The 27,400-nt window shown below is 44.5% G+C and overlaps 1 protein-coding gene across 1 annotated transcript in view; it reads left to right on the forward strand.

The window, feature by feature from the left end:
• Positions 1-27,400, forward strand: part of LOC120946239 (atrial natriuretic peptide receptor 2-like) — a 93,770-nt gene that overhangs the window by 60,705 nt on the left and 5,665 nt on the right. The window contains exons 17-20 of the mRNA XM_040361068.1: positions 1,018-1,111; positions 17,817-17,969; positions 20,645-20,743; positions 23,090-23,181. Coding sequence (XP_040217002.1) covers positions 1,018-1,111; positions 17,817-17,969; positions 20,645-20,743; positions 23,090-23,181 — 438 coding nt within the window. The remainder of the gene's footprint in view (positions 1-1,017; positions 1,112-17,816; positions 17,970-20,644; positions 20,744-23,089; positions 23,182-27,400) is intronic.

Raw genomic sequence — 27,400 nt, forward strand, 5'->3', positions numbered from 1 at the left:
GCTTACGACGGTGATGTCATTCTACGCAAAGTCCTATTCGCGAACGACTTACGCAAACGACGTAACATTTTCAAAATTCGACGCGGGAACGACGGCCATACTTAACATAGGATACACCCCATATAGCAGGGGTAACTATACGCCGAAAAAAGCCTTACGGAAACAATGTAAAAAAATGCGCCGGCCAGACGTACGTTCGTGGATCGCGGTATCTAGCTAATTTGCATACTCGACGCAGAATTTTACAGAAACGCCACCTAGCAGCCAGCGTAAATATGCACCTACGATCCGCCGGCGTACTAATACGTATCTTGTTTTGTGGATACAAAACAGAGATACGACGGGGCATTTTAAAAATTACGCGGCGTATCCATAGATACGCCGGCGTAATTCGTTTGTGAATCTGGCCCAGAATCTACATCCTGTCTTTCAGAGTGCCAGGTAATTGTCACTCCCAGCCGGAGTCACTAATTAGTATTAGGGAGCCAATTAGTATACATCCCTGCATACCAATAAGCTCCCTCTAATAAGTAATTAGATTACATGTGGCCTGATAAATGGTTTGATGTGTAAAAACAGATTCATCCTGTCTCTTTGAATTACAGGTTTGATGTGTAAAATAGATCATGTACGTCTTTTGATGTGTAACATGTAATTACAGGTTTGATATCTGGCCTGGTCAATTTTGGACTTTTAACGCAATAATACGACATTATTTATATATATATATATATATATATATATATATACAACATTCCACATAAATCCACATATATTACAACACTGTTGCTGTCAATTAAACTCAGTGAGCCAATGAGGAGTGAGAGGGGACAGGGCCGGGCCACTGCTCTGTGTCTGTCAAGTATACATGTTTGTTATTTTAAAAAAAAAATATATTATAATAAAAAAGAGTGTCTGGCAGCCAAACGGTTACATCCAATTTTTTTTTTCATTGGATTGATGTTGGGTTATGGTTGTTGTGTGGTTAAGTAACAGTTATCTGTATTACAATGGTAGATGGAAAAGTACAGCAAACACTTGGAAGCCATTGTTGCCGAGAGGACACAGGATCTCCTACAAGAGAAACAAAAAACTGACCGTCTGCTTTACAGTAAGTAAATCAGAATTCTGATTGGCCTCAAACAAGCAATTGATATTTTCCTATTTTCCTGTAAATCGTGTGAATAGAAAAGAAAACATCCATCAACTTTATAGGTCGGATTCCAATTGCTTTAAGTAACACAAACACACTATTTAAAGTGATTGTAAAGCTTCAGAGCAGCCCCAATCCTCTAATTCTGGGGTCCCCTGCCAGGGCTTCTGGTTCCTCCTCTTTAGTGAGTGCCCACCATAGAACGCTGCTTTCTATGGGGGCACTCGTGCAGGAATAATCCCATGCCACCCTGTCTTTGTCTATAGACACAGGCAGTGCAGCTTGGCACCACCCCTCCTTACTCCCTCATCACAGAATTTGATTGACAGCAGTGGGACGGGAGCCAATATTTCCCATTGCTATCAGTTTGTCCAATGAGGAGTAAGAGAGCAGAGACACCTGCTGTTCTCATGCACAATGCTGGATCGAGATCGTGCTCAGGTAAGTACAAGGCGAGGCTGGGGGGGATTATCTGGCATGGAAGATTTTCTACCTTAATGCATAGAATGCAAGATGGTAAATAACCTTAAAGCGGTTGTAAACCTTAAATTTGCACTTTTACCTACAGGTAAGCCTATAACAAGGCTTACCTGTAGGTAAAAAGAATATCTCCTAAACCTGTACGGTTTAGGAGATATTCCCCTCGCAATGCGGGCGGCGCATGCGCAGGGGGGATCCACGGCGGAAGATCCGGCAGCCGCCGGACCCTGCCGATTTTAAATCTCCCGCGCGCATGCGCGGGAGTGACGTCATCGCCGCTCCAGCCAATCACAGCGCTGGAGCGGCGCCGCTCCAGCCAATCACAGCGCTGGAGCGGCGATACCTGGAAGACACGCCGGAGCAAGATGACATCTCGCTCGGCGTGAACCAGGTAAGTGTTGTTCACCTCGTTTTGAGGTAAGTATTTTATAATCAGCTATTATGCGGTGCATACTAGCTGATTATGCATTTTGCCTTGCAGGTAAAAAAAAAAAAAAATTATATATGCGGTTTACAACCGCTTTAAGGCTTTAGAACCGCTTTAAGAAGATCCCTTCCAAGCACTCTTTTTTTGTCTTAGATGATTACATTACATAATTCAATTGCTAATTCTGAGAAAGCGTTTTATGGGGCGTTTTATGACAGATCGAGTTTTTAGACTTATTTATTAATAAATGTAAGTCTCTTTTTTTCAGACTGATTTATTTATGCTTGTAAACATCTATTAGTGTTCTATGTGCAGCAAAATTGTTTTTCCAACTCGTGTAATTGAAACTCTTTCAAATTTGATGGCCAAATTCAAAATTAAGCTCCCCTGTGCTTTGAGCACAACTGAAGTCTGCAATACTTACCTTTCCGGTGACTTGTCGGTATGGTTCCTCTATCAAGATGGTTCCTGTAAGGACTGCGCAGGCGCAATCCTTGCCGATGGAAATCTCCGAACCTCGGCTGGCATCCAGGCTCATTCCTTAACATCCCCGTGGATTGGAGGATGTTAAAAAAAGAGCCAGGAGGCCGAGCGAGCGCAGCGAGCCGTCCGAGCGAATCGAGGACGTGAGGCCGATTGGCCACTTACCTCAAATTCCACGTCGCCCAGGAGGTTCGGTGATTTCGTCGGCAAGGATTGCGCCTGCCGGAACCATATCGTCAGATCACCGGCACCAGTATCTTTTACTGGCATTGCCTGCGTGCCACGCTGTGACCAGCTTCATTGGCCAACGTGGGATGACATCACACCTTTGCATATGCAGGAGTGCAATCATCCCGGGAAAACACAGGATTGATGTAAACTGAGCTGTGCATGCACCAGCAATTTAAAAGGGCACAAAGCCAAAAAATGGATGGGTATGTGATTCCGATACATCCAAATTGGTTCATCCTCCCAAAAGAGAGTGCTTGCATAGCAAAGTGAACTGCTGTTTTTTTTTTTATTTAAATTTTTTTACATTCCCTTGCACAATTGTATATTGAGTTTCACTGAATTCACTAGGCTAAGTGAACATTCTGTAATACACATAATAAAACACTAGGTGGTATCAACATACAATGTGAAGAGTACTTCTGGATGCTTAGGATGTCTATGAACTTCATATTGAGAGAAATGTCATGCGTGCAACTGATGGCCGTACACACTTCGATAAATTATTGATTCCTTTTCCGATCAATCTCTTCCAATAGGTATAATCAAGCTATAGTCGACAACCCATTCAGTCAATATACCAAACAGGGGGAAGTAGATTTCAGTTGATTGTTAATATACAGTAATAATTGAAACTTACGATCAAATATGATTGATCCTATCTCTGCCTCCAACGTGTAATTGCATAATCTGACTGATCATAATACGATCATATTCATGCACAAAGCATCACAGTGCTGTTGATAAATGCAAAACAATTGATAATATTCTGGGCAAAGAACTCAGTTTGATTAAATTCTATTGAAATTGTATCTAAATCGATCTTGGAGAGGGAAATAATAACTATTTGATGGTTTGGGCTAATTGGGCCCAATTTGTACATTTTCACTTAGGAGTGTACTCAGCGGTTTAGACATTAATGGCTGTGTGTTGAGTTATTTTGAGGGGGCAGCAAATTTTCACTGTTATACAAGCCGTACACTCACTACTTTACATTGTAGCAAAGTGTCATTTCTTCAGTGTTATCACATTAAAAGATATAATAAAATCTTTGGTAAAAGAAACTTTCTATTCAAGTATGTATTTATAGCAACTTTTATTGCTATCAGCCTCTGCCAAATCTCCAAATTTATTTTTTGCTGCTGTGATTCGACTTTCTGTTAGTGGGTAGTTACATTCATTCTCCATGGTCCCACTCTATGTACGAACGTAGCCACTCTCTCTTGCTCATACCTGAGATGGATTATGGACTATGGGATTTGCAGTGTGCATAGAGCAGTGCGCATTACTGCAACCAATATGCATTGCTTGTTCCAAAGAAACAGAAGTGAATGGGAAAAGGGGACATTCTGGAGCTGACTGGAGGCTGAAAATACTCTAAGGAACAGTTTCATAAAAAAGAGTACAGCAGGGGTCAAGTCCTGGGTGAAAAAGTGTGGGAACTCCCACCCAAGATCTACTCCCCCACCATATATAAAAAATTATACACTTATATGCATAATTACTAAACCGCATGTTTTTTTTTCTAAATCCTGCGATAACTCGCGGCAGACCTCCGCAATGTCTCCTGAGAACAATGACAAAAGCTCCCAGGAGACATTGCGGCATTGGGGAAGTGACAGAATACCCGCACTACCCGATGAATCCATATACAGGAAGCGGCCAGTAACATAAAGGATTACTAAGGTTCGCCTGCCCCTGACAGTGACTCGAGCTGGGCATCGCCGCTTGGTAAAGGATTGGCTCGGGCTGCTCGAGGCTGCTCTAGTCCTGCAAGGGGAACTGCGTTCCTGCTGTGAAAAAAGTGCAGGGACTCCGTTTCCACGCGTTCCCGCTGGGCTTGAGCCCTTGAGTACAAGGCCAATAATTATGGGTCATTTTTGGAGAATAAGGATATCATTTAGTATCACTTTGAAGCTGGACTCCAGGGAAAATGCAAAACTTCTTTTGCAGTGCCCCCCCCCCCCCCCCCAACACAGCAAATCGAGTTAATGCAAAAGAGCTAAATTTTGGTCTCATCTGACCACAGCACTTTCTCCAAAACCTTCTCTAAATTATTTAGATGTTCATTGGCATGACTGTGCATGTGACTTCTTGAGGAGGGGGACTCTCTGTGTTTGGAGGGAAAAAAATGCTGACTATGACCCTACGAACACCATCCCTACAGTCAAGCACGGAAGTGGAAACTGGGGCCCAGATTCACAAAGCACTTACGCCGACGTATCTAGAGATGCGCGGCGTAATTGAAAAATGCGCCGTGCGTATTTATGCGCCGTATCCTCAAAACGAGATATGCCTGAAAAACAGTTTTTTCCGTCCGACGTAAAACGATTACACAGGCGCATCTTGGAGCGCAAAATACGCTAGACACACCACTGATTTGCTAGTTAAATATGCAAATGAGGGAGATACGGCGATCCACAAAAGTACGCTTGTGCAGCGTAGGCAACGCCCTGTGCGCATCTGCTAGTTTCACGGAGGAAAGTTACACCTTATAAAAGGTGCCTTAACTTTGCACCAGCCGTGTAAAGGTCAGCTAAAGCAACACTGTTAGGGAAGAGCTGAGCACACACACTTGCAGGACAACAATCTGTATGCCAACATGCCAGGGGCATCCATGCTCATAGCTATACTAGTGACTTTAGAGGAACGCAGAAGGAGGAGGGAACGGAGGAGGAGGAGGAGGGCACAGGAGAGGATATACCGCACACACCTAGATGTCTTTGGCATGGCTGCTTCTGAGGTGTATCGCAACTTCAGATTCACCCCTGAAGCCATCATGGAAATCACCAGAACCCTGCAGGATGACATCACCAGCCCAACACACCGCTCACATGCACTGGAGCCACTGGTCAAGGTAGTGGCAACACTCCATTTCCTTGCCACTGGCTCTTTTCAGCGCACAAGTGGATTGTCGGCTGGGATGTAACAATCCTCCATTAGCAGATGTGTGCACCAGGTTGTCCCCGCAATCCTGAGACGCATGGCCAACCAAATCATCAAACCCACCCAGGAGGACCTGCGGATGAAGACAATGACAGATTTTTACAAAATTGCCAGATTCCCACGCACCGTGGGGGCCATTGATTGCACACATGTGGCACTACAGCCCCCGAGACAGAGCCCCCGAGACAGAGCACATGTACTGCAATCGGAAGCATTGGCATTCAATCAATGTACAGGTGATAGTGGATGCCCAATGCCTCATATGGCACGTCCGTGCCAAACACCCAGGGTCCAGCCATGACAGCTTCATATACCGTCAAAGCGACATCCCAAGACAATTCGAACAGAACGTGTATGGGGACAGCTGGCTGGTTGGTGAGTGACATGGGTGTCAGGTATGACTGTCCCCCCCCCATGATGCAGACATCACGAGGGGCACATGCATGACTAACATCCTCCTGTCTTTTCCCTTCCAGGTGACTCTGCATATGCACTTGGACCCCATCTTATGACTCCATTGCGGAACCCCCAAACCCCAGGAGAGGAAAAATACAATGCTGCACACATACGTACCCGTGGAGTGGTGGAACGCACCTTTGGCCTCCTGAAGTCCCGTTTCCGATGCCTGGATAAGTCTGGGGGTACCCTGTTGTATTCCCCAAACTTTGTGTGCCAGATCATCGGTGCATGTTGCATGCTGCACAACTTCGCAGTGAGAAGGGGCCTGGAGATTGACATACGTGATGACCTGACCCCCGAACCCGACAATCCCCCCCTGACCGAGGGTCCCCCGTCTACTGAGGGAACAGCAGCCAGGAGACGCCTCGCAGAAGGCATCTTTGTATAGTAAACACACACATTAAACATGGCACAATGAGAATGCACGCATGCACACCACTGTGGTCCCTAGCACACACACCCCACATCCACATCAAATTGGATCAGACCCAAGTACCCCACACGGTACTAGGGAGCAGCAACGCCACGCCAAGGCTCCAATTATGTCACTGTGCATTCATACACCATTCACATGGACCTGGGATCACTTCTCCCTGGTCCTGGGGATCCCTACTCCACCAAAAATGAGGGTGACACCCTTTTTCTGCTGGAATGTCACCCCCACATTCATACATCATTCACACACATAAAACAAATAATAATCACATTACAAATTCCTAAAAAAAACAAAAAAAAAACAAAAGAACATCGACAATTACCTTCGACGTGAGCTACGCCTGGGCCGGCCACGGGCCCCCAGGGGAGACTCATGGGGGGGGGGGGAAGCAGGGGAAGGAGGAGCCTCCCCTGGGCTCTGCCCACCTGCTGGCCTGCCCTCCAAGGCCACAGCTATCCTGTTCAGGCCCACAGTGAGGGCTGCCGTATTGGCCTGGAAAGCCTGGGTATTGGCGTTGACAGCCTGGGTCAGGGCACTCACCTGCAGGTCACAAAAACAAGTTATGACCGCCAACGAGTTCGTGCCCACATCATTGACCGACTCCTTAATGGCGGCCAGGCTTTCCTCCATCTGGGCCAAAGTCCGGGTGACCTGACCCAGATGTTGGGTCTGACGGGCCTGGTCCCTCCGCAGATTTGCAGGCAGAACCTCGGCCACCCCCCTGGTCTTCTGGGTGGCCTTTCTGCCTGAAGATGAGGCTTGTGGCCTGGGAGGAGGGGAGCCCCCTGGGGGGAGCCCTGTTGAGGGAGGAGTGGGAGGGGCTACCCCTGATGGAGGTCTGACTGCTGCCAGCCACAGAGGCAGCCACAGGGGGAGCCACAGGGCGAGCAACAGGGGGAGCATCATCCAAACCCAAAAGGATTTCCCTGGCAAGGTCCATCCGATCATCCACAACCTCCCCCCCCTCATCCTCCTCCCCCTCAACCTCCTCATGAGGTGAGTTGTGGCCACTCCCCTGCCCTGGGGACTCCTGCCTTTCTTGGGGCTCTTCAACAGCCTGGTGTCCGGGGGATGGTGCAGACTGGCCTGATGGCCCAGCAACCTCCTGGCCATCTGTGGATGACACAAAACATACACAGGTTGGGGGATCCACACACTTGGCACATATTCCCTTCCCCCCCACACATGCTACTCGCCAGATAGGAAAAAAAAACGTACCTGTCCTCACGGCCTCCTCAGAGTCAAAGCCAGGCAGGCCCACCACTTGCTGGCTGTGGAAGCACTGGGCCACCGCACGCTCCTCCTCTGTCCACCTGACGGGACGAGGTGGGCCCCCGCCAATGCCCCTGGCATGGGCATTTACCTTGGCCAGCTTGTCACGGACCAGGCTCCTCAGATCATTGATCTTCTTTGCGATCCCACTGGGGGTCCTCGTCTCCCCCCCCCCCGCATTGATCTGATCAGTTATCTCCTGGATGATAGCCCTCTTCCTGGCCGGGGTGATGTCACGGCTCTCAGGGCCATGCAAATATCGCCCATATCGGATGATGGCCCTAGCAAGGATTTGCTTTTCCAGAACCGAGAAGTTCAGCCTTCTTCTCTTTGGTGCCATATCACCACACAACACTCAGCACCAAACAGACACAAAAATCAAACAGAACAAACAGACACAAAAAGACACAGAACAAACAAACACAAAAATCAGACAGCAAAAAACAGACATCAAACAACACAAGCAGACAGCTAATACAAAATCAAAAAAACACACAGAAAAAACAGACACAAAAAACACTCAGAAAAAAAACACAGCTACTACAATCTCCTACTTCAATAAATCTTTAATCTAACACTACTACACTAACCAACAAACACCAACAGACAACAGAACAAAAGCACCTTGCTTTAGGAAGGGGAACACATGGATGTACTTTTGCAATGGAAGAGCGTTTGTCTGGGGCTATTTAAGCACAGGGCGTATCTCACTAAGTATGCTTGGCCTATTTCCTATCTCACTGATTGCGCCGGGCCGAGTTCTGAGCATGCCCAGTGAGGTGCAGATTCGTGCGCGCATGCGCAGTACGGCCGGCCCTTCATTTGCATGGGGTCACGGCTCATTTCAATGGAGCACGCCCACTTCCTTCCCACTTTCAATTACCCCGCCTTACGCCTCGGAATTTACGTTACCCTGGCGCAAATTTGGGCGCAAATACTCTGTGGATACGGCACTTACGTCACAAAACTGAGCCGCCGTAACGTAAATGACATGCGTTACGACAAACTAAATATGCGCCGCTCTACGTGAATCTGGGCCATTATCCTTTAGGCTGTTTCTCTGCTAAAGGTACACACCGACTTTGCCGCATTGAGAGGCCAATGAACGAGGCCATGTATTGTAAAATCTTGGATGAGAACCTTCTTCCCTCAATCAGAACACAGAAGATGGGTCATGGATGGGTCTTCCAGCATGACAATGAACCAAAGCATACCGCCAAGGCAACAAAGGAGTGGCTCAAGAAGAAGCACATAAGCGTCATGGAGTGGCCAATCAGTCTCCAGACCTTAATCCTATAGAAAATTTATGGAGGGAGCTGAAAATTCAAGTTGCCAAGCGACAGCTAAGAAACCTTAAAGATTTAGAGAAGATCTGTAGAGAAGAGTGGACCAAAACCCCTCCTGAGATGTGTGTAAACCTGATCACTAGGGATGAGCCGAACATACCCGGGTTCGGTTCGCACCAGAACGTTCGAACAGACCGACCGTTCGCGCGAACATTTAGAACCCCATTGAAGTCTATGGGACTCGAACATTCGAATTTAAAAGTGCTCATTTAAAGCCCAATATGCAAGTTATTGTTGCAAAACGTCTTTGAGAATCCGGGTCTTACCCCAGGGAACATGTATCAATGGAAAAAAAAGTTGGAAAAACTGTAGTTTTTTCTTGAGCAGCGATTTTAATGATGCTTAAAGTGAAAAAAAAAATTCCTTTAAATATGGTATCTGCTGGGTGTCTGTAGTAGTGGCACGTGTTTAGAAATGTCCCTGCACAACATGAGATTACTCTCAGAAAAAAGTAATTTAATACTGCTTGCGGCTTTAATTTAATGTTTGGTCCCTGCAATATGGATAAAAATCATTGAAAAAAATAGCATGAGTTTCCCCGCCACCACTCCCCCCAAGTCATTACAAAGACCCAGTGCCGATTCTGACCTCCCTGGGGCCCTAAGCAATATGACATGGCACATTAAAAATTAGAATCGGGGGGGCGCTGACGACAGTGACATGTCACATTAAAGAAAGTTGAGAAGCGGGGTGAGGGGGTGTTCTGCTGTCGGAAATGACTCAGCCAGCGAGTTTAGAAGCGGGGTGAGGGGGCGAAAATGACTTCTCACCAGGCGGGGCCTCTAGTAATTTGGGGGGCCCTTTGCAGCTTTGCGGGCCCCTAAGCGGCTTGCATAGTGAGCCTATAGCGAGGATCGGTCCTGACAAGACCGTTTGGCCCTATATACTTTGAACAGCAGTATACAGGCGGTGCAAACAAGATAAGGACTGTAGGTTTCTTAAGTAGAATCAGAACCATGTCATACTTTGCTCCTGCATATTGCACAATTTCCTAAAGAGACCCTCAACAAACTACATGACACTTGTGCCTGATGAGGCCACTGATGTTCCAGTGGTGGTGGCCCATGAGACTGTCCATACAGGCTTGGCCTCCCAAAGTGCACGTGCTGTGTGGCAACAATATGTCGATTATTTTAGGGGTGGGGGGGGGGGCCATTACAATGCCAGATCTTGGCTCAATAAATTATTTTTTTGGGAAAGAAAAATTCTAGAAAAAAGGGGGGTTGCCATCCGGGGCCCCCTTTGAACAAATTCTGTGAAGAACTCCTGTTTTCTGAAGGCCTCCATTATTCCTGCAAGTCAAAATGTATAAAAAAAAAACGAATGTCAGTCAAGCCTTAGCTTTCTCCCCATATCTAACCCACAAACTCATCCACTGATCATAAAGTCCAAAAATCAAGTTTTGTATTGTCGTACTGCATGATCGTTTTCACAACGTTTTCTACCGACTGCGAGCGACGTTCTCACTCACGCAATATCCCTTTATACACTATTAAATAGCCCACGTGCAGTAACAGCTAATGCGTTTATGGGCAATTAAATAGCACACGTCCACTAACACTGAGTACTATGTTTAGGTGTAAACTAAACACTATGCAGGCAATACAACACGTTAGAGCACTGCATCTAGCACAATCTACTGCCTAACAATAGGAATAGCTGATCTAGCTAAGCTATAGAGTGTATAAATATATGTACAACACTAGGATGTATATATATCCTCTACACACTGTAAATTTTACTAAACTGACTAGCCTTCGAGTCGAACACAAAGCTCATCCCTACTGATCACCAACTACAAGAAACGTCTCACATCTGTGCTTGCCAACAAGGGTTTCTCTACCAAGTACTAAGTCAGGTTTTGCTTGGGGATCAAATAATTATTTTACTCACTGAACTGCAACTCAATTTATAACTTTTGTATCGGGTTTTTTTCTGGATTTCTGGTTGATATTCTGTCTATCATTTAAAATACACTTATAAAAATTATACACCCTTCACTTCTTCACTATATACTGTATCACATCACAAGATTCAGGTTTATTTGTCCTTTCACAGGGCTCTGTTTTGCCATAACATAACTCGAAATGTTGCTAGGGCCAATTGATTGTGGCTGTATTGCACTGCACAATGAAGCAGATGTCCTCATTCAGGTTGCCAAGGACACTATGAAAAGCCCTCACTTGAGATTCTGAATACTGTTTTGTGAGTGAATGGCCAGCATTATGTCCCATAATAACATGCTGAATGTAGATAACATGGCAATTCTATAAGGGAGCATATTTCACACACATGGAAGTCAATGCCCAATGTATGCATTCAGACATATCAGTTTGTGTTCTCTTCTTCTCGTGTATTCTTTTATACTTTGCAATTGTTTTTTTATTTAGATTTATTTTTTGTGCAAATGTTAAAAGGGCCTGTTTACACAAATGTCATTTTTGAAAAGGTACACTCCATTCAGAATGTAGGTTGATAAGCAAATATTGTCTAAATACAAGAGCCACTTGTATTCTTAATGAATTTTGGTGTGTTTTGTGTATTTCTTGCAGATGGCGGCAGCCCGTTCATTAGGGGCGTGCAGGCTCCGCCTCCTCTCTCCACGCCTCCCCCTATATAACTAATGGATAGATTCATGCATAACATTTGTGGGTTTGACCAATCTTGATTTTTTTTGTACAATTCTCCTTTAAGGGGGCATGGCAAGGGGCGTGTTCTATGCCTGCATACTTTTGCTGATAGGTGTCCCTCATTCCCATCTCAAAAAGTTGGGGTGTATGCCCTAGTGGTTTGTGCATGCACTTTTATATTATAAATACTGTTTTCTCTGCCTAAAAACTGGAGATTGCCCATAGCAACCAAAAAGTGTCCCTTTACATCAAAAGTGGTTTTAGACCAGCTAGAAAACAACGATAATAAATTAGAATCACTTGCAGAATTCAGCGATAGTGATTTGTGGGGAAATTCATCACCATTTGATTACACCATTATATATTTTTTATTATTATTATATTATTATTTGTTATAATTATTTATAGTTATTTATTATATTATAATTTATGATTTTGTGTTTCAAACTTTATCATACCCGGGATGTCTACTAGACTCTTGTTTGGACAGATTTAAGTGAGTTATTGCTAAGAATTACAGGCCTACAATATAAAACGCCAAATTTCCATGCAAAACAATATACCACTTGGAGCATCAAAAATCTGACATAGTCATACCACCAGGCAGGATAAGCAGGCCTCAAAGCAGATGTCCGCAGAAAAAAATATATTAAAATCCAGCAGCTACAAATACTGCAGCTGCTGACTTTTAATATTAGAACACTTACCTGTCCTGGAGTCCAGCGCCGTCCACAGCAGAGGACGAGCATTCGCTCGTCACTCTCCTGCCCCCCGCCATCCTCGTTGAGGGAACCAGGAAGTGAAGCACTCCGGCTTCACTGCCCGGTTCCCTACGGCGCATGCGCGAGTCACGCTACGCCTGCCGATTGGCTCCCGCTGTGTACTGGGAGCCGAGTGTTCCCAGAACACAACGGGGGGGGGGGAGGTGACGTCATGCCCGCAGTCTGCCCGAGACTGTGTGGCCGGAAGTGGGTGCAAATACCTGTCTTTAGACAGGTATCTGCACCCCCCTCACCCTGAAAGGTGTCAAATGTGACACCGGAGGGGGGAGGGTTCCGATCAGCGGGAGTTCCACCTTAGGGTGGAACTCCGCTTTAAGTATCTTCACATACAGTGCAAGACTATTAACCCTCCATTGTATGTGGTGGGGGCCAGCGTGCCATGAGCAGCTTAGAGAGTTGCAGTGACTCGGTTGATCAGGTAAAGATAGTTTTCTGATAAGATAGCGACTATTTAATCATTGCCATGGGGTTGGGCAACTACAAGTGTATTTATTTGTTCCAGCCTGGAGTTCCGCTTTAATTTGTAAAATCTTTTTAATTGAAATTCGTTTTCTAATGGCACCTCTCAACTTTTCCGCACAATACCAGGTATGCTTCCTAAACCGGTTGCTGATGATCTCCGCCAAGGCCTTACTTGTCAAGCTCAGAGCTATTCTAATGCAACTGTTTATTTCAGGCAGGTTCTGTGCATGTGTGTGGTTGTAGCATGTGTGTGCTTGCACGTGTCTGTTCTTTCGTGGTACAGTGCTTTTCAAGTGTAAATTGACTTTTACATATTCAAAGGACAAATGCCATAACTGTCATCTTTAAATTGGGTCCAGAGACCCTGAACACTGGAAGCTGTGCCCAAAAAATGCAGACATTGGGAAAAGGATTGGTCACCAGTATTGCCTGTGATCTCCTAGTAGCTGATCAATTTTGACTGACTGTGCAATGTGTTACTGTAGAGGTGGCTATCTTGGTAGAAGCAGGGCTTTGCAGCCTCATGTCATTGCTGTCCTCTGATGACTGGAGATCTGATAAATGGCGAGGCCTCGTACAAACGACCGACGAGTTTCTCGGCAAAAACCAGCAAGAAACTTGCTGGGAGATATTTTTTGGCCGAGGAAACCGGTCGTGTGTACATTTTCGTCGAGGAAACTGTCGAGAAACTCGACTAGCCAAAAAGAGAGCATGTTCTCTATTTTCTTGACGGGAATGGAGAAAATTGGCTTGGCGAGTTTCTCGACAGCCTAACAAGGAACTCGACGAGGAAAACGATGTGTTTCGCCCGTCGAGTTCTTCGGTCGTGTGTACGAGGCTTCAGGTAATGTTCAAGAAACAGCAGGAGAGGTTCACAATGCACAGACAGAAGACAGCAAGGAGAACAGCAAGCAGCACAGCAGTGACTACACCAATTCCTACTTCAAATCTCTTGAGACTAGTAGTCAGGGACAGCAGTGCCATAGATGATCTCACACAGCAGATATACAGCTTGTGGTGCTAAAGGAATAGGAGAATGTAAGAGAAGTCCAGCTAACAGACACGCATCTGCGCACAAGCACAGGCACACCAGTGTGTGCGCAAAGAGGGACTTGTATTGGCACATTTGCGTGCGCGCACGCACGGCACGTATGGGCCCAAAGTAAGCCTATTTAAACTGAACACTGACACATGAGAATTCAGCTAGTGCCTGTTTACCTGATCTATACCAGTTTTCTGTATCCTAAACCGGCTTTGCCTGAACCTTCCCTTTGAGCTCCGCCTGCCTACTTGTGACCCCGGCTTGTGCTTGACTCCTCTTCTGCTTGATGTTCCTGTACCTCGCTGCCTGACTGTGTACTGAACTTGTCCTGTGTCCCTTCTCTGCCTCTGTCTCACATCTTGGTACCTGCTCTGTCCGGCTGTTGTTGACCCCCTGGTTCACGTCCCGGCTAAACTTCCATCTGCTGATCCAGCGACACGGAGCTCCTGTTCCTAGTACCTGCCCAGCGCTCTTTAGCCACCTGGTTTCTGCCAAGACCCAGCCAGAGCTATCTGCTACATCGGCCCTCGTGCCACTCTGTGTCCTTCACTCCCTGTCATCACTACCAGGGGTGTTGGACAGGAGGTGCAAGAGAAGCCTCCTCTACAGCTCGATCTCCACCAGGTACGTGACAGAGTACTTAGGCACCCACACATACTAGGAAGTATTCTACTATTTGTGCAGGAGGAAAACAATAGCCAATCTTCTTCTTGTCTTGCGTTCATTTCCACTGTAATTACCTATCAGATTAATTCACATAACTCTCTCTCTTTCTTGTTTAGTGACATTGTGGGCTTCACGTCATTGTCTGGGGCCAGCACACCTCACCAAGTAGTCAACTTCCTTAACAAGTTGTACACCCAGTTTGATGATATCATTGACAATTACGATGTGTACAAGGTGGAAACTATTGGAGACGCATGTATGTCACCTATTTGTTCTAACTAGTTGTGATAGCTAAAAAGCACTTTATCTTGGTTTGTAGTTTCGGTAGAATGTAAAAGGGTTATAGAACCAAAGTCATGTTTTATTGCTTCCTGTGGAGATTTCTCATCACTATTTGCTCAAGTACATCTCATTGTCTCTGGTTCAGAAAGTGATGGGAAATCCAAAAATGTTGAGTTCTCACTGTAATAGCAGATGAAAAGGTACAACTTTCTTTGATAGATGTAAAGTATATCTAAATCAATGTGTTTTTATTTTGTATAGGGGGGAGGGGTGCTGTATGTGTCGCTTGTGATCACTGACCTGCCCTACTTTATTCCTCTTTAATTGTTTTTTGTTTCATCTCCTGCTTCTTCCACCCGACAACTTCTCCCCAGCAGGACTGACTCTAGGTATTTAGGGAGGTCTGTCCCCTTCCAATCCAGGTTGGGGATTGGTCAGGGCACCTTAGAGTACCCCAGACAGCCCCACTCTTCTTCCCCTCCTTCCTTCTAGAAGCAGAAGGGAGGTAACCGAAAGATGATGCTGTCTGTGAGTCACCTGCTGCTACTCTAGGCCACTCCCAGCCCACACAGATCAAAACAATCAGGCCCATCTTACTGATAGACCTGATTAAATTTACCCGCACTATCAAAAAATCTTACATATAGCACCTACCTAAGGTAGAGGGTGCTACACCCCTTTCACACAGGCGGTCTGATCAGGTTTTCAGGTGGACTTGCATAGCTCCCAACTGTCCCTGATTTTGAGAACTGTCCCTAATTTGGAACAAAGTCCCTCTGTCTCTCATTCCTCCTCATTTATCCCTCATTTTGGTCTGATCTATAAAGTTGTACAGTTGAACCTCAGATTACAAAAATAATCCATTCCAGGAGTATCCTCGAAATCCAAAGTACTCGCATATCAAAGTGAGTTTTCCCATTGAAGTCAATGGAAATGAAAATAATTTGTTCCGCATTGACTTCAATGGGATGCAATACCGAATGCGGCCAGAGGTGTGGCCAACCACACCAGCCACTACAGGACCTTCAAAGGTGAGACACAAATATGATACTTACAGCGTATTCACATTCTAAGTCAAATGCCGCGTGCCGGTGCACACGATCGGAATTTCCGACAGGAAAAGTCAGATGGGAGCTTTTCGTCTGATATTCTGACCGTGTATACGCCCCATCTGACTTTTTCTGTCGGAATTTCTGACGGCCAGAGAGCGCCAAATACGGCCTAAAAGGCCCAAGGACACTTCGGCTCGTTTCCTGCGCCCCTGTACCTCAGGCCAAATGAGGTACTGCAGGCTAATGTTCGGCTTTTCTCTGCTCCTGCGCCCCCGTACCTCAGTCCAAATGAGGTACTGCAGACCTATGTTCGGGTCTGCACGGCTTCTGCGCCCCCATACCTCAGGCCAAATGAGGTACTGCAGGCCTATTTAGCTTGAATTCTGCTCGTCTCTCTTGCTTCTGGATAGGCCCTCAGACAGCCTAGCAGCCAGATGTGCCCAGGATATGACCACACTCCGGCCTAGCAGCCCGAGCAATACAACACACCTCCACCCAGATAGGCATCCAGGTGGCATAGAACACAATCACCTGACTCCACCCAAATATATAGGTCCTCCCAGCAGGCCAAGGGATTTAAGAAAACCTGTGCCTATTGGCTGTGATACCCCATATACCCATAATCTGACCTTGCATTGCCCTTCTCATATCTAATGCCACCAAGTACCCCGCCACCTAGCAGAAAAAGAGGGAAGTGCAGAAATTACAGACTTATAGGTAGATTCAGGTAGTGTTAGGCCGGCTTATCAGTAGATAAGCCGGCCTAACTCAGAATCTACGCCGCCGTATGTTTAAGCGTATGCTCAAACAGAGATACGCTTAAACATATCTAAGATAGGACGGCTTGCGCCGTCCTATCTTAGATTGCAATTTTTCTGATGGCCGCTAGGTGGCACTTCCATTGCGGCCGGCGTAGATTATGTAAATGAGGGGATACGCCAATTCACCAACGTAAAAGATAGGGCGCGTAAAGTTAGAGCTAGGCTCTAGTGGAATAGTAATGTCAAGTATGGCCACCGTTCCCGCCGCGAAATTCGAAATTTTTACGTTGTTTGCGCAATGCACACTGGGAAATGTAGTCGCCCGGCGCATGCGCAGTGACAAAAAAATGTAAAAAACGTAAGGTCAAGCCTCATTACCATTAAACACGCCCCCCCCAACCCATTTGAATTAGGCGCCCTTACGCCGCCGCATTTACACTACGCCGCCCTAAGTAAGGAGGCAAGAACTTTGTGAATCATGTACTTGCCTCTCTTACTTAAGGCAGCGTAGTGTAAACACGCTAGGCTACGCCGCCGAAAATTAGCGCGCCCCTACCTGAATCTACCCATTAGAGTAAAATCAGTTGATCCTCAACAATTAGTCAAGGCAGCTATACCTGGCAGGTAAATTTAATAGCAGCCCTTCCTAAACACCAGGGTGCTACAAATAAAAACAGGAAGCTGATTGGTTTCTATGCACAACTACACCAGATTTTGTACTCTCCAGTTTTAGTAAATCAACTACATTGCATCTTTTCGTTTCTATTTGGCTCCATATCTTTCTCAGCAGAAGCATGATAGCAACAAGAAGACTTTGGTCCGAGGAGGGCATGGACCAGAAAAATATAATATATTCTGCCTAATAACAATTCCTGTAACATTATAACATTTCCAGTTTCTGTCTTGCAGATATGGTGGTATCTGGTGTCCCAAAGGAAAATGGTACAAGGCACGTTTCAGAGATTGCAAGTTTGGCTTTGGATCTCGTCGGTGTTTGCTCTTCTTTCCAGATCCCTCATTTACCAGACGCTAAGTTGAATATCAGAGTGGGGATACATTCAGGTGAGCTGTAGTAAAGTAGTTCATGGTCTTTTTAGCTTTGCCTTGCAGTAAATTTGGGAGGTGATTTTTTCTCCACCAAGGATAGACCCGATCAATGCAAGGTTTGGTGCGGTATAATCATCACTCTGTGTGTAAGGAAGACATCTTTCCATTTACTAAGATGGGCACTCTGCATTGTCAGGGGTAAGCTGGCGGGGGGGATCTGGAAATATGAATTGGTACAGGAATGCCATGAACAGGTTCCCTTTGTTCTATGTGCACATGGACTGTAGCAAATCGGACACTATCCAACCTAGCATCTGTCCTACAAAAGTCCCTCTTCATCTCTGCTCTCCAAATCTAGTAGTACATACATGCTTGAATTCTGTGTCCAAAGCCTTTATAGGTCATTGAGAACTAAGAAAGAGGTTCCAAGTAACAAGTAATCAGTGGACTAGTAATGCTATGCAGGAAGCACTGCCACTCAGCTGGAGTCAGAAAGCCCAGTTATAATCCTCTAATATAATAAAGCTGGCTATTCGGTAACATCCATTTCATCAATTCATTATTGGCTACGTGGCAGAATACAGCAGTAAAATGCTAACGCGTTTCAGCTGAAGCCTTACTCATAGCACCAAAGTTGCTGCTATGAGTAAGGATTTGACAGAAACGCGTTAGCCCGTTCCTGCTTTATTCTGTCACGTTGCCAATAAATAATTGAGGTAATGGATGTTACCAAATAGCTGGCTTCATTATATTAGAGGATGATTGCTACATTCCAATGCCCTGTACACACGATCGGTTCGTCTGATGAAAACGGATCGATGGACCGTTTTCATTGGACGAACCGATCGTGTGTGGGCCGCATCGTTTTTTTCCCATTGGTGAAAAAAAATAGAACCTGTTTTAAATTTTTCTTAGGCCTCGTACAGACGATAGGTTAACCAGAGGACAACGGTCTGATGGACTGTTTTCATCAGTTCAAACCGATCGTGTGTGGGCCCCATAGGTTATTTTACCTTAGGTTAAAAAAAAGCCAACTTGCTTTAAAATGAACCTAACCTAACCGATGGGAAAAAAATGATTGTTAGTAGGCACATCCATCGGTTAAAAATCCACGCATGCTCAGAATCAAGTCGACGCATGCTCGGAAGCATTGAACTTCATTTTTCTCAGCACGTCGTGTGTTTTACGTCACCGAGTTGGACACAATCGGATTTTTAACCGATGGTGTGTAGGCAAGACTGATAAAAGTCAGCTTCATCGGATATCTGATGAAAAAATCCATCGGTCCGTTTTCATCGGATGAACCGATCGTGTGTACAGGGCATAAGGCACTTGGGCCAGAGCACCAGTTTCCAGTCTTCTGGGTAATTTGCGGTAGAGCATGTTTTCTCTGTTAGAAAGTACAGTGAGCTGTCGTTAAACCCGGCTTTTTTCATTTAAATAAATTTACAAGTTCTCTAATCCACGTTGAACAAAAAAATGCAATACCCAACTTGCCCAATTTGTTGATGGGTGAATTTAATCTGCAGTTAATCTTCTTTCTTTTTTTTATTATCAAAATTTTTATTAATTTTTCAACATTTCCATTCAACAATATGTTACATTATATCACACCATTGTACAATAAACATCCTTATCTGTATCCCATCCCCCCCCCCCGGGGAAATAACGAGAGGAAAATAAAAAAAATAAAAAAAGGGGGAGAAACATTATCCCCCCCACCCTCACTTATTCCCAGTGGCTCTCTCCAAAAAAAAAACATAAAAAATAAATAAAAAAAAATTGTGACTCCTTGGATATGAGGCTTCTAAAAAGCCATTCTATAACTTATTCCCCATTATTCCTTGTTAACCCATCCCCTAAAAACACTTTTACCAAGTGTTTAAAATCTGAGGCCGCCAGAAGGCCATAAAACCACTAATGACTTACCCCCCCCCCCCCCCCCACACACACTTTTTATATCCCACCCTTCTTCCCTTCTCTATTCCACACACAAACCCTGGAGAGAAAAAAAAAACAAAAAAAAAAAAACACACACACACCTTATTATGTAATATATCCCCTTCCCACCCTCTGTGCCCCCCCCCCCAGTGCCGCACGGGAATTCTTATTGAGAGCTCAAAAACAACAAAAAACAAAAAAGAAAAAAAATGAAGAAGAAAAAAAAAGAAAAAGAAAAAGGACAAACAAATTAATCTCCACCCCCCCCCCCCCCCACAACAGGCTGTCCACTTACATTTTCCTACAGCTCCTTAAATTATTCAATCTCTAGTGAGCATTTTTCCCATTCTGACCATATTTCTCTAAACTTTTCCTTTCTATCTTTAACCCTAGAAATCCATCTTTCTGCGTCCATAATTAAATTCACTTCTCTCTTCCATTCAAGAAGAGTTGGCCTTTTATCCTGTTTCCATAATCTAGGTATTAATAATTTTGCCGCATTTAATAAATGAGGCGTAATACTCTCCTTATATGATCCCATGGACCTCACTGACCCGTGGAATAGGAAGTTTAAAGGTGTCAGTTAATCTTCTTTCGATGTGCGTTTGACCTTGAATACCAAAGACTTGATGGGGTATACACACGGTCAGAATATCCGACGAAAAGCTCCCATCTGACTTTTTCTGTCGGAAATTAGACTTAGAATGTGAATGTGCTGTAAGTATCATATTTGTGTCTCACCTTTGAAGGTCCTGTAGTGGCTGGTGTGGTTGGCTCCAAGATGCCTCGTTACTGTTTGTTTGGAGATACTGTGAACACTGCATCAAGGATGGAATCCACCAGTGAAGGTAAGATCACAATCACATAATAAAGATTATCATACTAAATGTTTTGTAATTATTTTCTGTTTGTTCATTTCTGATTTTCAGGACTGTAAACACATTTTTGAAAAATATCTCATATGAAGTCAGTCAAATATTAAATATTAGTGCAGGTGTTACTGGCGCAAATGTGGAAAAACTCTTTTGCTCTGTATTGAGTGGTTTGCTGCAATCAAAAAAAAGGTGTAACCCACTCGATGGTGGTTTACCCAAAATTAAATTAGTAAAAAAATGTGGATTGCGCTACCGTGAATCTAATCCTGTGTAGTACACACAATTGCTTAACACCTATGAGTGTTACCTTGTGTTATTCCACCACAAATATGCTACTAAGTGACAATCCACCAAAAAAATTGGTATGTGTTCTTCTAAAAAAACTACATATGTGTATATAAAACTCACATCAATATGTTGTACATGTGTTGATATATCCAAAATCAAACTCATTAAATTGTCAAAGACATGCTTTACCCCCTATCAAGTGCTCAGAGATACCGATCTATAAAAACAAAAAACGACAAACAAGTGTGTATTTTAGTATCACCAGACCACAACTGATATGGTGAAAAAATATAAATATATGCGTGAAAGAGGATTCCTACGTGGATCCTCTTCTCTTTACTAAAGGAAGAAAAGTCCCAATATATAAACCATGCGCTCTTAATCCATATTCCTTCTGTGAGTTATTCAAATACAACGTGATTTCACCACTTCCGTGATCTTCCCATCACCGTAAAAAATGGCCACTCACCAGATCCCATTCAATAAATGCTTTTGGTTTATTCTCAGGATAACAAATCCTATTTTATATCACCACAGTTGTTAGGTATCTTGGATGTTTTGGTGCTGCGTCTCTTTCTCTATAAAAACTCACAGAGAAAGGATGCCCAACATAGTGTACTAGGTAAAAAATGTATTTAGTTTAAAATACAAAACAAGTATTGCACTCACATTTTAGTTTGGTGCCGGAAAATGGTGCCGGCAAATAGGCACACAGGGAAAGAGACGCAGCACCAAAACATCCAAGATTTCCAATTCCTCTCATTGCCCCGACACTGTTGCTGCCCTCTAGGCTTGTGCAATTCGTTTCGTAACGAATCGAAATTCTGACAAATTCAGCAACTTTCGGAGGTTCGGAAGCATTCGAATTTCCGAACAAAGCAATTACGATTAAAATCGAATCCGAAATAAATTATATCGCAAATAGCGAATGCCCGAATGCCTTCGGCATAATTCGTTGTTGCGTTAATGCGGCCTAATTCAACAGCAAGTCGACTTGTTGTGATCCCAACCACACATCCAACAATGACACTCTCTGCTTTGCTCTCTGCTTCTCCCTCACCGTGTTAAACTCCCTCTCAAAATGGTGTACAGAGAAGGAGGCTATAGCTTCATGTCAAAAACGAAAGTCAAATACGAGATTTCGAATTGTTACAAATAATCGCAATGTATTTAGAAAAGTACAAATCCATTCAAAGCACGTTAGGCAGCGCCATTGTGAGAGAGACACGGAAAATTACGAATCAACGAAAAACAATGTACTCTACCGAAAGTACGAATTATAAATCAACTAAAAATAAGGCTTACATTAATACGAATCATTCCGATTCAACGAAAAATACGAATTAGTCCAAACACGATAAATACCTTTTAGCAAAATTACAAATGATTCCGAATCAACAGGACGGAAAATAAACTAATCTAAACAAAACTAATTTTTCCGTTGTGCTCAAGTCTACTGCCATCTTCAAACAAAATGTTTACCTGTCTGTGATGCTCAGGGTAATGATATAAAACTTCAGTACAGTGATATTTTAGTTATGGGTAGACAATGTTCACAGTTACTTGAGATATACAAGAAGGTTAAGTAAGTACATTTTCTAGCATTAACCCTAAAGCTCCCTTCACATCTCCGCGTTCCGAATCGCGGGTGAAATCACCACGATTCTGCCCGCGATTCTAAATGGTGGCAAATCACGGGACGCCCGTGCGTTCCCTGTCACTTTCAATAGCACTCCAAATGTTGCTCAATTATGTCCCGATTCGTCAGGTGACAATCGTGGTAAAATCACGCAAACAGAATTGCAGGACGCCTGTCGCCCAAAAGAACTACAAGAGCTTCTTTTGGGCGACAAGCGTCCCGCGATTCTGTTTGCATGATTTTACTGCGATTGTCCCCCTAAATACACCAAGTCAATAGGCTGATTTTTTACAAATACAATTTTTTTCTGATAATAATGAATGTGACAAGATAATACGTCTCATTTTCATAATTTTTTTCTATAAAAATGAATTGTTTTCTGTCTTTTTTAGCCTTAAAAATTCAGTGCAGTTCAAGCGCTGCCGATCATCTTAAACAAATTGGTGGTTATACGCTGGCCTGTCGAGGAACGGTTGATGTAAAGGTAAAATGAATTACATTAGAGAAGCACGTCTTTCTGTATGATAATAACCACATTTTCCTGTTCTGGTGGGACTGTTATGGTTTTTTAGTTTTGAATGGCTCTGTCAAATTTTGATTCAATGCGTTTCGGCAGTCCAAGCATCCCCTTCATCAGGGCTTGACTGGCAACAATGTGAACAAACAAGAAGTGAACTGGAACTCCAATTGTAATTTTTTCCAGTGTAAATACAAGCACAGGCCTTATCAGCAGCTTGTTTGGCAGAGCCCTGATGAAGGGGGTGCTTGGACCGCCGAAACGTGTTGAGATTGTACCCTTGACTGTTAATGGAATAAAGTATCTGGACCTCTTAGCAGTGGAGTGGTGCTTTAATTTGATTTCTAATTAAATTACACTACAAGCCAAGGAGATTGTGGAGATCCTCTTGGGTGTAAAAGCCTCCCGCCCAGGAACCAAATCATGTCACCAACATCAAAACCTTAAGCTAACAATACCAGTAAGGTAATCTTATGGGCCCGGTTGGGGAAATTCTCCCCTCTGGTTGTCCTGATGACTATTATCATTGTGTGATGGAAAATAGGAAAAAACATAACAGAGTTGCTCCCAGGACAAGGGGTAAGGGAAAATCTTCCAAGGGGACACCTGTCCAAGAAATGAGATTGGGAGATTTCCTCTATCCTCCTCTCCTGTTGCATCTCTGGGACAGGAAGTGAAGGGAAATGGTACACAGACAAATAAACTGAAAGTGGTTTGACCTAGACACGTGCAACGCGTTCAGTTCCAAATTAGTTTTTTAATGAATTTTGACAAATTCGTTATTTCCGAATTTCCAAATCTTTCAATTTCCGAATTTTTCAATTTCCGAATTTTCGGAAAAAAATAATTCAAAGTTTGGAAATTGGAAAATCGAAAAAACTCTGAATTCTAAAATTCTAATATTCTAAAATCGGAAAATTCGAAAATCGAAAATTCGGAGTTAGAAAATTAAAATTACAAAATCTGGAAATTGTAAAATTGGAAACTCAAACTTCCAAAATTCTGAAATCGAAAACTCTGAAATTCAAAAATTCAAAAATTCAAAAATTTGAAAATTCTAAAATAGGAAATTCAAAAATTCAGAATTCTAAAATTCGACATTCTAAAATCTGAAAATTCTAAAATCGTAAATTCAAACATTCAGAATTCATTCAAGACCTGTCTGTCAGGTGCCTCTGAAAAGCAACCTGTTGTGGATCACTTTTCAGATGGGCGGCAAACATAGCCCTAAATCTATTATTTATCAAGTGTAATTGAAGTAATGGAGGCGATGGCTGAGTGTTATAGGCAAAGACATTGCTACCGTTTTTACTGCTTGTATTGTAGACAAAGACATTCTTCTAGGGAAAGTAAAGACAGACTTGGGAGTCTTTTATGGTTAGTTGTCACCAATTTGAATCATACAGAGCACACAGGGATAGCTGTACTGCAGGATCAGCATTTCCATTCCCCCGACTCTCCCTCAGATACACATTGAGAATTTCAGAAGTGACTGATCAGACTTGTATCATGTTAATGCCTGAGTCAGAGTCCAGATATAGACCTTCTCCTATGGCGACCAGAGCCCAAGCAGCAGGTGAAGTGCTGCACTCAGATATTAAAAATGATCCTGTATATATAATTCAGTCATCTTTTAAAGGCAAATAAGGTGATAACTATATAAAGAAAGATGTGCAATAAAATCCAATTTACCGATATAATAGAAATAAATACGCTACTGTGATTTCTATGCCATTGATTCATTTACTCTTTAGAAAGCAGGTAAAACTGTATCCTAACCTAACTAGTGTAGCGCTACCCCCGCAGGAGCCGCTGGTTTGTTGTTGGGATCGGCATATTAACCACTTGCCGCCCGCCAATGACATATTGACGTTGGCAAAGTGGTTGTAGAATCCTGACTGGACGTCATATGACGTCCTCAGGATTCTGAGCCGCTGCGGTGATCGTTGTTGCAGGGTGTCAGTCTGACACCCCGCAACACCGATCAAGGTAAAGAGTTTCTCACGGAGACTCTTTGCCACGTGATCAGCCGTGTCCAATCATGACTGATCACGATGTAAATAGGAAAAGCCGGTAATCGGCTTTTCCTCACTCGCGTCTGTCAGACGCGAGTAGAGGAGAGCCGATCGGCTGCTCCTGTGACAGGGGGGGGGGTTTGTGCTGATCGATCATCAGCACAGCCCCCCCCCCCCCCGAGGATGCCCACTGGACCACCAGGGATGCCCACTGGACCACCAGGGATGGGCAAATAGACCACAAGTAAAAAAAGGATGCCACCCTAGACCACCAGGGATGAGGAGGACACACAAAATGGATGCCTATCAGTGCCACAATGGATGCCAATCAGTGCCCACAATGGGCATCACTGATTGGCAGGCATTGTTTGGCACTGATTGGCATCCGATAGTACAACACATACAATAGTGCCCATCTATACCCATCCGTGCCACCTATCAGTGCCCATCAATGCCGCCTATCAGTGCCCATCCATGCCGCCTATCAGTGCCCATCTGTGCCGCCTATCCATGCCCATCCGTGCCGCCTATCCGTGCCCGTCCGTGCCGCCTATCGGTGCCCAGCCGTACCGCCTATCTGTGCCCATCTGTGCCACCTATTCGTGCCGCCTATCCAAGCCCATCCGTGCCGCCTATCCGTGCTGCCTATCAGTGCCTATCCGTGCCGCCCATCAGTGCCGCATATTAGTGCCCATCAATGCCACCACATCAGTGCCACCTCATCGGTGCCCATCAGTGCCGCCTTATCAGTGCCCGTCAGTGCAGTACCATCAGTGCCCATCAGTGAAGAAGAAAACGTACTTATTTACAATGTTTTATAACAGAAACAAAAAAAAAATTTTCTAAATTTTCGGTCATTTTTTAATTTTTTTTGCAGAAAATAAAAATCCCAGAGGTGATCAAATACCACCAAAAGAAAGCTCTATTTGTGGGTACAAAATGATAAAAATGTAGTTTGGGTAGAGTGTTGCATGACCGCGCAATTGTCATTCAAAGTGCAACAGCACTGAAAGCTAAAAATTGGTCTGGGCGGGAAGGTGTATAAGTGCCCTGTATGGAAGTGGTTAAGTTACCTCAAAGTTGTCTAGGGGTGTAGTTGGTGAATAAAGTAGTGAGCGAATGTCCAGTACATGAAGAAAGGTTTTGAAATGCTTTATTTCAGGCCCAACATAGCCAACATCAACATGCAGTAGGAAGGAAAGTTTGATGAAGCGATAGAGAACTTGCGGTATCAGGCCTGGATATAGAAAGAGCAATCCTGCTCTCAGCAGCACAATAATAGTAGTCACCGTTCATCGCCACTCTAGCCAGAGTGGGTGAAGTGCCCCCGGACAGACTTCTGCCACAAGCCTGGCAGCCGAAGTGTCACTTTAAGTTGCTGGGAGGAACAGGCCTCTGCCACAGACCCGGCTCTAGGGCCTCTGCCACAGGCCTAGTACTTGAATGAGCTAAACGGACGAATTGAGCGAATCCTTCCAGTAGATTGAACATAGGTCACCGGATGACAGCAAAGAGTACCTGTCAGCATTCCAGTCACCAGACCCCCGATGGTTCGTTCAAGCTCTGTTGGACAACCTGCCTCCGGGTTCTCCTCAAGCCGACCCCTCAATCGAGCGGCACCCAGCCTGGGGTCTTCTCAGTAAAGCGGGGGACCCAGTAAGTCACTGGGGCCCCTCTCAGCAATTTGGAGCTCTGCGTAGCATACGACCCCGGCCTGGAAGGCCATCGCCGGGGTCCGTTGGATGCGTGCACCCTAAAGGTGGATGCCGCACCTGGAACCCGCGGGAAGAACCAATAAAGATGGCGTCTGCCACAGATATACCCCTCCCCAGCATACCCCACGAGGGAAAACTCCTCTAATTGGCTGCTGGGAAAAAGCGGCTCCGCCAGAACCCCTCTATCGCCACCTGTCGCCCAGGGGTGGAAACAACACCCCTGGAGCGCAGACTGACCTACAAGACAGTTCTGGAATGACAGCAGCCCATAATTTAACAAATTGTGAATGGGAGCAAATAACTCTCCCATTCCCCACTAACTTTAGTGTAGTGCCCATACTGAAAGTAAGGGGGCGCTACACTAGCTATTTCACATTTCGAAAAAATTGGGACCATGTACTCCTCTGTGAATGTTACCTAGATAAAATACCTGTACTCAGATAAACGCCTGTAATA

Source organism: Rana temporaria, chromosome 7 (genome assembly GCF_905171775.1).
Source record: "Rana temporaria chromosome 7, aRanTem1.1, whole genome shotgun sequence".
NCBI classification, from domain to species: Eukaryota; Metazoa; Chordata; class Amphibia; order Anura; family Ranidae; genus Rana; species Rana temporaria.